Raw genomic sequence first — 13,120 nt, 5'->3', positions numbered from 1 at the left:
GTCTTTCTTTCCATGCTTTGCTATGACCACATCTTTCCATAAGCTACCATTTTCAGAACCAAATCTCCATAGCCATTTCATAAGTAGAGATTTGTTATGGATTGCCAGATCTTTGACCCCAAGACCCCCATTGCATTTTGGGAGCAAAACTTTGTCCATTTTATCGGATGGACCTTATGAGTCTTTCTTGTTTCCTTCCCATAGAAGTTTCTCTTGATCTTATCCATCCTTTCTAGCACCTTCTTTGGGATGGGAAAAGGGATATAAAATATGTTGGAATACGCTAGAACCGCTTGTGATCAAAAGTGAGTCTTCCATCAAAGAGAGGTATTGAAGTTGCCAAGTAGACGATCTCTTCTCAAATTTCTCCACTACCCCATTCCAAATATCACAACACTTGAACTTGGCACCCAGGGGAGGCCCAAATAAGTGCTAGGAAGTGATTCAATGTTGCATCCCGGATTTCTACCAGGCTCTTTGTGTTGTTAGCATCATTGACAAGATAGATAATACTTCTTCAACATATTGATGTGTAATCTCGATAAAGCTTCAAAGTAAGATTCGGGTATAGAACTTGGGACTTGTCGCATCACAAAAAACTAACGTGTCATCGCATAGAGTAAGTGGGATATTGTCAAAATGTTTCGAGTTTGAGCCCACACTAAATCACCGAATCCATTGCAAGCTGTCTTGCCTTTTCAAAGCATCTTGCTTAGTCCTTCCATAGCTAAGATGAACAAAAAAGGGTGAGAGAGAGTCCCTTGTCTAATTCTTTTACGTGGAGAGAAAAACCCAATCGGCCCTCTATTTATCAAGATAGGAGTATTTAAGCGTGGTGAAACAATACTTGATCCATTTAAGCCATCTGGCCCCAAAACCCATTCTTTTTATGATAGAGATTAGGTAAGACCAATTTAACTTGTCAAAAGCCTTTTCTAAGTCAAGCTTACACATGATTCCAGGGGCTCCCGATTTCATTCTCCAATCTAGAACCTCATTAGCAATTAAGGATGCATCGATATCCGTCTTCCTTGATGAATGCATTTTGATGACTAGAGACTAGTTTACCAATTACTTTCTTTAACCTTTCGGCTAAGAGTTTGGCCACTATCTTATAAACACTTAATGAGACTTATCGGTCTAAATCTCTCATTTCCATTGCCCCGGACTTCTTAGGGATCGGGGAAATGAAAGTGGCATTACAAGATCTCACCATATAGCAATGTTGATGAAAGTGATTATTGCCCCCATGATGTCTTGTTTTATGAACTCCCATGACTTTTGGAAGAAAGCCATTGTAAAACCATCCGGTCGTGGCTTTATCGGTGTACAAGATTGGATGATTGCATAAACTTCTTCTTCCCCAAAAGCCTTCTTAGCCCCTCATTGTCTTCCTGATAAAGCGGCCACTCCTCAAAGTTGGAGGTTGGCCTCCAATCTTCGGTTTCCGTGAAGAGATTTTGATAATAGTTGAGAATTTCCCCTTGATCGGGTCTTTGTCCTCGAAATAACATTTTCAATTATGAGCTTATCAATTAAGTTGTATCTCTATATGAATTGGCCAAAATCGAAAATATTTGGTATTCTGTCCCCCTCTTTCAACCATAAGCATCTTGATTTAGCCCAAGAAATTTCTTCAACTTTGGCTAATTGTTCCAACTTAAGTTTCAAATTTGTGAACTTCTTCTTTTACGAGTTGGGAGCACGGTCTCTGTTGTTTGTTCTAGGAGAGTCGGTTTCTCTCTAGGGTCTTGCTTTTTTAGATTCAAACCTCGCCATACACTTCCCCGTTCCAATTGGAAAGATCTTTCTTCAAGTTCCTCATTTTCCGGGTAAGCACAAAGTACGGATTTGCCACCGACTATATAATTCTACCACCATCCTCTCATCAAGTCAATGAAACCTTCGTGATTTGAAACCACGTATTTTGAAATTTGAAGTAAGAAGGTGGTGAATCCCATTCCCCGTTCTCTAGCGGTAAGGGATTGTGGTCGAGATAACTCTTGGTAACACTATTTGTTTGATGACTTTGAAGCTTTCATTCCATTACGAAGAGACTAAGACTATGGCGATTACGGAGGTCGGTAGCAAAGTATCCCCTCTAGACCAAGTGAACCGAGCCCCTTGAAGTGGTAAATCTATAGTGAAGATCTTCAATTGTCTCCCGAGAAACGATTTCTCATAGCCTTGGATCTTCGGGAGCAATTTAATCTTTCGGTCACATATCTACACACATTGAAGTCTCCTCCCACAACCCAATTTTCACCCCAGACCTCGACTCCGCCCAATTCATGCCATAATTCCTCCCTCTCAATGTTTGTGTGAGGACCGTAGACCGCAAATCCCCATCCGAAATCCTGCGCGAGGCTCTCTAGAAGCAAGTAATAGAAAAGCATCCTTCATGGGAATCAATGCATTTCCACAATCTTTTGTCCCACATAATTATGATCTTTGTTACATCCCGTATTCTCGTGCATTAAGTTGCATCATAGGTTAGTCACATAATCTCAAAGGACAGGATTATGTTTGAAGTTATAAGTGTTTATGTTATGTTCAACAAGTGATAAGTAAGTGCCGCGAAGGTTGGAGGTTAAACGAATCGGAAAAAAAAAAAAATAAAATAAGTTTTTTGAGTTTGGGATGTTGAATAACTTATACGGATGTATGGAGTTTTGGACATATCCAAGTATGCAAATAAAGAGATCGGTGTATAAAAGTTTTAGGTCTCGAAATAATTTCCGCGGATGAACGATCGCTACGATAAGTCGGTGAACGATCTTTTGCTACGGTGACTTCGGAGCAACTATATAAGGGATTAACCCCTCATTTTCAGCCAAGAAAACAGCCCAAAAATATTTCCCAATAATTCTAGAAAGTTCTCCAACCTTCCCTCCATTAAATTTCAACGCGAGTTAAGTAAAAATCTCGGATTCGGGTTCCGTAGGCGTATAGTTACGATTATAATATTGTGTTGCGGTGAATTTGTGGCTTGGGAGTAAGGCAAGTATTGGAGATATCGCGGTATTAGCGGAAGTAAGATATGAATCTTTCTCTTTTGGTATCATTTAAGGCTCATTTACGGAGATAAATTTATGGAATAATTATGTAGCGAATTCGTTTGTGGAGGAGTTGGAGAAAATATCATATGGTGTATTTGATGGAATATTTTGGTAGTAATGAGATTGTTGTTGTTTCTGTTGTTGTTATTGGTTGTTGAATGTTGGTATTGAGAATTCGAGCTAGGCATATAAATAGGGGAGATGCTGTCTGAATTTCGGCAGACCTTAAAAGGAATTTATTTAGAGACTTAAGATAAGAGTGTGACAATGATCCTAATGATAATACGAATGGTTGCCTATGTAGATTATGAGATGACGAACGATCCTAAATAAATCGTGCGACAAGAAGCAAGTTGGAAAGTCGGAGAGTAAGCTCCAAAAGTATGTTAAGACTAGTCCCTTTCTTCTAAAGGCATAATTCCTTTCTTATGAATCCAATAGGTGTTTTACAAACGTCTCATGATTCCTTTATGTGAATCCATAAATGTTTTCCAAAAATATTTTTATTCCCAAAAGCTAGAAATTCATGATTCATATAGTTTATGATTCAAAGGCATGACTTCTTTCTTGACAATCCATAAATATTTTTCAAAATGTCCCTATTTTCCAAGTCAAAGATTTATGATTCTATAAGCTTTTATGACAGCAACAATGGACATGTTTTTACAATATGAATGACGATGTTAAAGATGAGAATGTTTCTATGATGATTATGATGGTGATGATTTTAAATTCTAGAAATTCCAAAGCTTATGATGTTAATACTATTATGAGATTATTTTATGATTTTCTCGATTTTATTCATTGTTGTTGATCTCACCTTATAATAATTGTTCCCTCAAGGTGAGGTATAGCGATGATGATAATTCCATAATGAAGATCGGAGGTTACCGACCTTACGTCACTCCGATATATGTATAGCTTTTATTTGGCTCTCATGCATGCTTTATATATATGTATGTATTTTCTCACACCGAGCCGCGCTATAGTCGGCCGGGTACGGCACCTATTGTGCAACCCCATCGATTGGTATTACACACCGAGTCCGAAAGGGCCGGTACGTTACACACCGAGTCCCGAAAGCGGGTACGTTACACACCGAGTCCTGAAAAGGCCGGGTACGTTATGATGATGATATTATATATATGTATGTAAGAAAAAGTTTTTTTTTAAAAGCTGAGCATGCATGACATCCGCCTTACGAGGCATCCAGATGTACGGGTTATCTCTCTTATTCCAGGTTACCTTCCATATCTATATTATGTTGTTATTCATGCCTTACATACTCAGTACATTATTCGTACTGACGTCCCTTCTTGTGGACGCTGCGTTTCATGCCACGCAGGTGTATACAGATGAGTAGAGGATATTAGTAGAAGATGTTCCAGCTGGATTGGCGAGCTCCATTTCCTTCGGAGTGCTGCCGAGTCAGAGTATCTATGTTATGGTGTCCTGATTTATGTTAGAGACTTTGCAGACGAGAGTCACGTATATAACATGTCGGCTTTGTAAGCGGCTCGTAAGCGATGTATCATTATGCATTATGTTACAAATTTCATATGATTACAGATTTTACTTGATTTGAGAAAGACGAAAGGCATGTTTTTGAAAAGCTTTCATTATGCACTCATTTCATGATTTAAGAATCAGTAAGATTATGAGTATAACGAGAACCAGCGAGTTCGCTCGGCCCTAAGGGTCAGGTGCCCATCATGCCCTATTAAAAGTTGGGGTGTGACAGATACCTCCCCTGGTGCCACTGGCTTTCAACTCTATCAGCCCATCTATTCCCCCAGATTTGGTGTATCAAGTTAGTGCTCAAACCTTCCATTTTGGTTTCTTGGATACACACAATGTCTGCTTTCCATTTTCTTACTAGTGATGAGATGGTACTTCTTTTATCCATCTCGTTAAGACCCCTGATGTTCCAGCTTACAATCTTCACTTTCATCTGGAATAGTTTTGGTGGTTCCTGCCTCTGTTTTTCATGTTGCTCCCTTCATAATTGATCCCACATATTAGATTTGGACTTCAATCTCTCCTTTCTTCTTCCCCTGTTTCTTCTTGATAGGCGTGTCATTTGAACTCTTTCTTTGTAATTGAGCTTGTCTATTTTCATCCATTCTCATGATTAAATAAAAAAATTCATGTTTGAACCCATTTGCATGGATCCCAAAGGCCTTGCATACCTTCCCCATAACTAGCTTTGACCATTTTGAAGCGTCCACTAATTTTGGTTCTTGGATTATTGTCTCGATTGATCATTTTTGCGCCGGTAGGGATGGAGTGATTCGTTGTGAGAATGCGTATCGAGAACAAACCAAGGTAGAAGAGGTCGTCTACGGCCAATCCAATCTTTGAGAGAGAAACCCGAGATTGTTGATGAACACTTTTGCTTCATCCGCTTCGTCATCCGCCTCCGAAATAGTCTCCAAAAATTGCGCATGTGAGAGAGAGATGATTTTGTTGTTGTTGTCTTGCGGGACTATTCGGGAGAGAAGAGCGTATCTTCTAGCACTCTCCTTTCGAGAGTTTTCCCCGTTGGACTCACCGATGTGTCTTTAAACAATTAGGCTTTGATTTATTGTGGGCTTTTCTTTTTGGGCTTCGTTATAATAAGAATAGTTTTCGATTGGCCCAACACTTCTTCATTAAAAGAAGTAGAACGGTGGCTTCATTGGACTGTGATGAAAAGAAGGAAAAGAAACCCTATCACTGAATCGGCTAGGCATGGGCCCAGAAAATTTTGAATTTGAATTAAAGCTGTTTTTGTCCAACTATCCACGCACGTGGTCTGACTTGACCTTTCCATCAACTTTATTCCCCATCTTCATCGCCGATCTCCTGTTGACTGGAATCTGGATTTTGAGCCTAGCTTTGATCCCAAATTCTCGGCTTGGCCTCGGGGTGGCTGCTACATCCTTCAAAATCGAAATCTCATATCTCCAATTTTCCACATCAAGATCCAATTTATTTGGGAGTTCCGCCGAATTTTTAACACTGATTCGGCCCAAGCATAGTGGCTTCGGTGCTTTGTATCTTCGTCGACATCTATAAATCCACCACAAATATCTCCAATGGATTTGAAAGTGTCGAACTTCCACCCATTGATTGGGATTCCGAATGCCTTGATCCACTTTTGGTCGACCTCCGGGTTGCTAATTCCGTACCGGTGATCGGAGACCACTACTCCAAAGATAAACGTCGACCATTCCGAACCAATCTCCCGCATTGAACCCTAGTTGCTTCTGTCTCGATGGCAATTCAAAAAGAAATTGGTTATGGCCCATTGCAATAACTCTCATGCCGGCACAAATTTTCCATTGTTCAAGAACCATTTTTGAATCACTTCATTGTTCGGGCTGTAGTTGAAAGGATCATTGAAGGTTCCGACTAGACATCTCCAGAAGAGGTATGCATAAAAGTATTTGCCTGACAGGAATTGGTGGCTTTCAACTTCTTTCCCCTATTCGCTCTCCTTTGTGTGAGAAGAGATGGGTTTTGAAATCTCCGGCCAATGAGATAACCTCGCTGTGTCAACATATGTGTTCATCTGATGTTTATTGGTGTGTCTGAACCTGATCGAACCTTGCATAACCAAGAATTTGAGGATTTTGTCTGCAATATCTCCCCATCCCGAGTTGTGAACAATTTCGGGATGATATTTGCATTCATCTTGTCCCCCATCCATGATTCCACACAAATAAAATGACCGTAGCTATTAAAGTTTGCGAAAACTCGTAATAATAGGCTTGAGATTTCCATCCCCATCTTCTCGTAGAAATTCCCTGGTCGTTTCGAAGCTTGTTTCAGAGTTTCACACACTCTCCGAAAGTTTTTCTCGTCTATTTTGATTTTTGAAGATATTCTCTTCCCCCTTTCAATCAGCGTAAACCACCCATCACCGAAATCTATAAGCTCGAAAGATTTTACCCCACAAATAAAGAAGATTTTCTCTTCCATGACTAAAAATGAAGGGAACTCTGGCTAGCAGAAGTTGCTATAACCATACTCTGGTATTGTTACAGTGTAGGAATAAATACTTTTCTGGCTAGCAGAAGTTGTTGTAATTTTAATTATTTCATCATACAATAAGTATTGTAGCAATAAATACTTTTCACATAGTTCAATATTGTAGTATTTTTTGCAAAAAATAAGTTAATCATTATGGGTTCAATTCAGTGAAACAAATGAAATTAATTTTGCATATGACAAAGCTCGATTTGAATCATCAAAAATTATAATCTCAAAAAATTCAATAAAATAGAAATTAAAAGAGCTTTCATGCATGCATTTGTTTTGATTTTTTTGTTCAAAATCTAATGTACAAACTAAGAAAAATATTCTCCTTTAATTTTCGGATACCTTTTAGTATTTTCATATTTTAGAAGTCTTTAAAAAGTGTCAGAGTTATGTTATAAAAACAAAGTAAGAGTAGAAAAATTATAGACCTATCCACAAATTTCATTTTTTTGTGCGGAATGCCCTTCAAAGGCACTGGTCTTTAATTTTTGCCCCTCAAATTGGTGATCTTTAATTTTTGCCCTTTGCTAAAAATCTCTTGGTTCCGAGTTCGAACCCTCTCTTAGTTAAAAATTAAAAAAAAAATCGCAAGGTAAAATTTGAATTCGCAAGGCAGAGTTTTACTGCCTTCAGGCAGAGTTTGAGGCAAACTCTGGCTTAAGACACAGTTTGAAACTCTGCCTAATCATGCAGAATATGACTGCAAACTCTACCTGATCAGGCAGAGTTTGCCCAAACTCTACTCGATCGGGCGAGTTTGCCCAAACTCTCGCCTTTAAGGTAAAAGCGTACCTTAAGATAGAAGTTTACATTGAGGCATTTTTTTTTTTTAATTCAGTTGAAATTTTACAAAACTCTGTCTTAAGACCTAACTTTTGCCTGAATAGGCTTAATTTTGCTACGAAAACTTTGCTTTGCGATTTTTTTTTTTCCGGATTGAGCTGAGGTTTGAACCCAGGACCTTGAGGTATTAGGCAAAGAACAAAAATTAAGGACCACCAATTTGAGGGGCAAAAATTAAAGACCAGTGCCTTTGAAGGACAATCGTGCAATTGACCCCACAAATTTTAAGTTAGATTGAGCCCGGGCTAAGCACGGGCCAGAGACACTAGTCAATATAGAGAAAGGTGAAAAGCATGGCCATAATGTTAACAATATAGTTATGGTAATGTGTGAAAATAGATAGAATCATTCAAGATGGAATGAGGAGGGGAAATCACAGAAAATGGTTGTTTCTACAAGACGCAAATTTCATTTGCTTCTCTTCAACAAAGTAATTGTAGTTTTACTCCTTTAGGAGAATAGTTAAGGCCTGAGATCCTTCAAGGAGAGACTAGCTACTGACACTCTGCAACTATCTAATATGTCGTGGTTCCTCAAAGGACTAAAGAAAAACCAAAATATTTTAACGTGTGACCAACTTTACCACCCTAATAAGAGTTGCTCAAGTTTCCCTGCATTTCCACAGTTCTCAGTTGGCTCAATTTCAAACAAAGGGAAGCTTAACATCAATATTTCTGATGAGGTCAAGAAAGAGATCAATGACCAGATGGTGATTATTAACAATTTCAAAGAGGACACACCCGTTTGAATCCTGTCTCAAACTGGAAATTTCTCTATTGGTTCAGCTTGGAAAGATATGATGTAGGACTACTTGGATAGCAGACTTTGGCACTCAAAATGTCTTTCCTAACTTGGAGGGCCATTCATGACAAACTCTCTACAGACCAAAAAGTTTCTAGATTTGGGATTCCCATTTACCCCAAATGCTACTGTTGTAACTCTAATAGATTGGCTACTGATAGAGAATCAGTTGACCGCTTGTTTTGCCATGGAGATCATGCTAAGAAACTGTGGTTTTATTTTGCAGGCCCTCTTGGCATAAACACTAGCAACATCAATTTGAAGTTCACCCTACTCAACTGGTGGAATCATAGGACCAAGAACCCCTTCTGTGCACTAATCATCAAGATCCTTCCTACTCTGGTTTGTTGGGAGATCTGGAGATCAAGATGCGGCAGCAAACATGAAGGTGAGAGACCCTCAAGATCAATCTCTAATGTTATGTTCACTATTCTGCAGGTACTCAGAATCAGATTTGGTAAGGCAAAATTTGGAGACTCATGGATAGCTATCTGCCAAGCATGTGAGCATAACTTTCAACAAAAAGACTCAACAATTGTGAAATGGATTAGACCCCAAATGAACACCATCAAGCTAAACAGTGATGGGAGCTGTCTTAATGGAAAGTGTGGAGGAGGAGGAATTGTCAGAGACTACAATGGAAGGGTCATTTTTGCCTATGCTATCCCTTTAGAGCGTGGAACTAGCAACTTAGCAGAAGCGGCTGCATTGCTTTTTATGGACTGTCATTGTGCTCTAGGAATGGATTCAATTCAGTTTGTGGGGGAGACTGACTCTCTACTCATTGCTAACTGCATAAATAAGCAGTGGAAGATCACTTGGATGATTTCTGACCTAATTGAGAACATTCAGACTATAGTTGAAGATAAGGAATTTCTCATCACACACTGCTACAGAGAAGCAAATAAACCAGCTGACAAATTAGCCTCTCTTAGACATGAGAGTGATTTAATTCAAATTTTCAACTCTCATCCTGAAATTCCTACTTCCGTAAAAGGCCTCATAAACATGGACAGATGGAACATACCCACCTTTAGAATCAAGAATGTCAAGGACAGAAACATTATTTTTGATCCTACATAGATACCCAAGCCACTAGGGCCTCTTTTGGGTAGGATAGATCAAGTATTCTAGCCTCTTCTCAATGATCTTGTATAAAGTTTGGGATGCCAAACTTAACTTGTAACTTTTTGCACATCAATGATCAATGGAGGCAATGTTTAAATTAAAAAACAAAGGGAAGCAACATACTACTATGACAAACGGCCCCCTTGTATCACAGGGGCAAAATCTTAAGGTAGTAAATCAGAATATGGCAAAACGATCAAGAATACAACTAAGCACTCAATACAAGCTAGTTGGGGTCGACTACATGAATCTTCACTATCCCATTTCACTATATTTAGACCCATCTCAATACTGTATTCAATAACTTAGTGAAACAACGAAGAAGAAAGTCAATATAGTAATAGGAGATATAAGAGTATGTATTAGGAGAACAAGATAAATCAATTACCGAAAAAAATATAAATAGCTTAATTCTCATCACCTATCATCTGGCTCGAACTAAAAGTAAAATGATAAACGAAACAAAACTGAGAAACAACTATACTCTTGGCTACAAGAAATTTTCTGTGTAATTCAAGAATATGAAATGATAGACAAACTCTCAATGATCTCCAGGCAGAGACTTGATGATGTCTGAATCACCTGAAACATCATTAGCACCGTAAGTAAAGACAAAAAAGGCTTCTTGTTTGAACTTCTAGGGAACTTCATTTTACTATGGTAGAAAATCTCATATCTGCTTTACCTGCGTCAATGATGCTAAGGCATGAGACTCGGTAATACTTTCCACAAGCTGTCCCAAGATCGACATTGTCTACACACAAAAGTCGCAAAGACAATGAAGATCACTTAATAATGTTGTACTCTGTTGAGTACAAAACCAGAAAATACTTGTGAAGTCAAAAAACATGAAGAAGTAAACATTTTTCCACTGATTATCAACACGTGAAAATAGCAAATCCAAATGTATAGACAGAAGTGAAATCCCACAAACTAAAGACATAACACAGCCATGGACCTTAGCATCGGCTGAACGCGACAAAAAAGATCGATGAGTTGATAACACACTACTGCAATACGTTCTTCAAGAGAGATGTGTGACCCTATGTCTGGTTCGCAAAAAGAGATTGGAATCAAGTATTATGGGTCAAAACTATTTTGTACAACGTTTTTCAAATACTTTATTAGTTATAAAACACTGCAATTTATATTACTATTAACCTAGCTCCTAAAATATGTACTCCATCCGTCCCAATTTATGTGACATTCTTTCTTTTTAGTTAGTCCCTAAAAGAAAGACACAGTTCTATATTTAGTCTCAAATTTAACTTTAAACTTCCCAGTTTACCCTTAATGAGATGATGTACAACCACACAAATATCTATGGCTAGTTTTAGACCATAAGTTGTACAAGCCTTTCTCTCATTCTTAAACTAAATAGTCAGTTAAACACCTTCACATAAATTGGGACAGGAGGGGGTAACTTTTACATTAAGAAAAACTAGGAAACTAATTGGAATTTAAAAAAAAAATAAAAAAAAATAGATGCATCACCAAACCCCACAGGGGAAGCAGAACTTATGACTTGATTGCTAAATGAATAACTCTAAAACATAGGAGCAGATAATAAAAATCAAGATTTTGAAGTTCACTTACTTCCATTAAAATGGTGAACACCAACTTTTGAGAGCATAGCATAGTACTCAATCTCAGACTTCCTCAAAGGAGGACAGTTGTTGGATATCAAAATCAACTTTCCTGCAAATTTCATCATATTTAATCCAAATAAATTACAAAAATAGCCAAAAAAAATATACTCTATCCGTCCCAATTGATGTGGCACAATTGGAATTTCAAGAGTCAACCAAAGTTTTTCATTAACCAGAATTTCTTTATATGCCTTTTAAATATTTTAAGCTGTTAATTATTGTGATTTATAGTACTTTTTACATAGTTTCCAAATATATTAAATTTTATTTCAAAAAACTTAAAGCTTCTACGTCTGAATTCACGGTCAAATCTTGAAATTCCACTATGCCACATAAATTAGGACAGTTGTTGGATATCAGAATCAACTTTCCTGTAAATTTTATCATATTTAATCCAAATAAATTACAAAAATAGCCAAAAAAGAAATATACTCCCTCCATCCCAATTTATATGGCACAGTTGGAATTTCAAGAGTCAACCGAAGTTTTTCTTTAACCCAAAATTTCTTTATAGGCCTCTTAAATATTTTAAGTTGTTAATTATTGTGATATATAGGAGTACTATTTAGTAGTTTCCAAATATATAAATTTTATTTAAAAAAACTTAAACTTTTATGTCCGAATTCACTATCAAAGTTTAGAAGTTTGAATCTTGAAATACTAACTATGCCACATAACTTGTGACAATTATTGCATATCAGAATCAACTTTCCTGTAAACTTTATCATATTTAATCCAAATAAATTACAAAAATAGCCAAAAAAAAAAATTAAAAATGAAGAACCTTTAGAGCTCCGTAGAGTCTTGATAACAGTCTTGTAACCAAGAGAATATTTTCCACTCTTCATTACCAATGCTAACCTGTTGTTAATACTCTCATGGGTCTTTTTCTGCAAATTAAAAAATTTAGTCAGCAAAAAAAAAAAAAACAGAGAAGGAATGCATTAAAGGGCAAAATGGGTATTTCATACTGTCTTCTTTCCAGTAGTCACCATTGTAGATTTGAAGTTCTGTGAAAAAGTGTGATATTAGGGTTTTTTGGCGGCTCTTGCTGTGTTATTATTTCAAGAAAGAGTTTGGAAATGTGCAAAGGTGTGTCTTTAAGGGTGATTTGCAAGAATGACCACAATCAGGGTGATTTTGAACTATTAACCTACTTAACAAAAGTAGGGCTGTTCACAGTTTTGATTAAAACCAAAACCAAATCGAAAATTTAACCAAACCGAATAAAAAAACTGACATTTGGTTTGGTTTGGTTTTAAATTTGAAAAACCGATAGTATTTGGTTTGGTTATGGTTATAGTAAAAAATAACCGAACCAAACCGATAATTATATACATAAAATTTATAATTATTTATATGTATAATATTAACTTTTCATAGATAATTAAAGATATTTTATACCTTTTAATTATTAATTTAATTTTGGTCTACTTATTTTTAAGTCCCATGTCTTAAAAGAATATGTCCAAGTTAACAATCCATGCCTCAACTCTAATAAGTCGTATGCATAAAAAAAAAAGTAAAAATCCTACTATCTCTTTTCATTTTACATTGCCATCAAGATGTATTCCCTCAATATGCAAAAGAAAGTTCGCCTCAGTGGCCGTATGAGGA

The 13,120-nt window shown here is 37.1% G+C and overlaps 2 protein-coding genes across 2 annotated transcripts; one reads left to right on the top strand and one right to left on the bottom strand.

Moving 5' to 3' along the window:
* Positions 1-8,731: 8,731 nt before the first annotated feature.
* Positions 8,732-9,963, top strand: LOC132040553 (uncharacterized). Its single transcript, XM_059431203.1, has 2 exons — positions 8,732-8,816; positions 8,953-9,963. The coding sequence occupies exon 2, from the start codon at positions 9,147-9,149 to the stop codon at positions 9,807-9,809; it is 663 nt and encodes a 220-aa protein (XP_059287186.1). The 5' UTR covers positions 8,732-8,816; positions 8,953-9,146; the 3' UTR covers positions 9,810-9,963.
* A 253-nt stretch (positions 9,964-10,216) lies between these two features.
* On the bottom strand, positions 10,217-12,633 carry LOC132040554 (large ribosomal subunit protein eL30-like). Its single transcript, XM_059431204.1, has 5 exons — positions 12,475-12,633; positions 12,288-12,393; positions 11,451-11,552; positions 10,540-10,608; positions 10,217-10,436 (listed from the first exon to the last, which is right to left on the bottom strand). Exons 1-5 carry the CDS (start codon positions 12,496-12,498, stop codon positions 10,396-10,398), a joined length of 342 nt encoding a protein of 113 aa, XP_059287187.1. The 5' UTR covers positions 12,499-12,633; the 3' UTR covers positions 10,217-10,395.
* Positions 12,634-13,120: the final 487 nt, after the last annotated feature.

Source organism: Lycium ferocissimum, chromosome 12, assembly GCF_029784015.1.
Source record: "Lycium ferocissimum isolate CSIRO_LF1 chromosome 12, AGI_CSIRO_Lferr_CH_V1, whole genome shotgun sequence".
Classification (NCBI taxonomy): Eukaryota; Viridiplantae; Streptophyta; class Magnoliopsida; order Solanales; family Solanaceae; genus Lycium; species Lycium ferocissimum.
The sequence above is the reverse complement of the archived record's forward strand: the minus strand, read 5'-3'. Positions and strand labels throughout refer to the sequence as shown.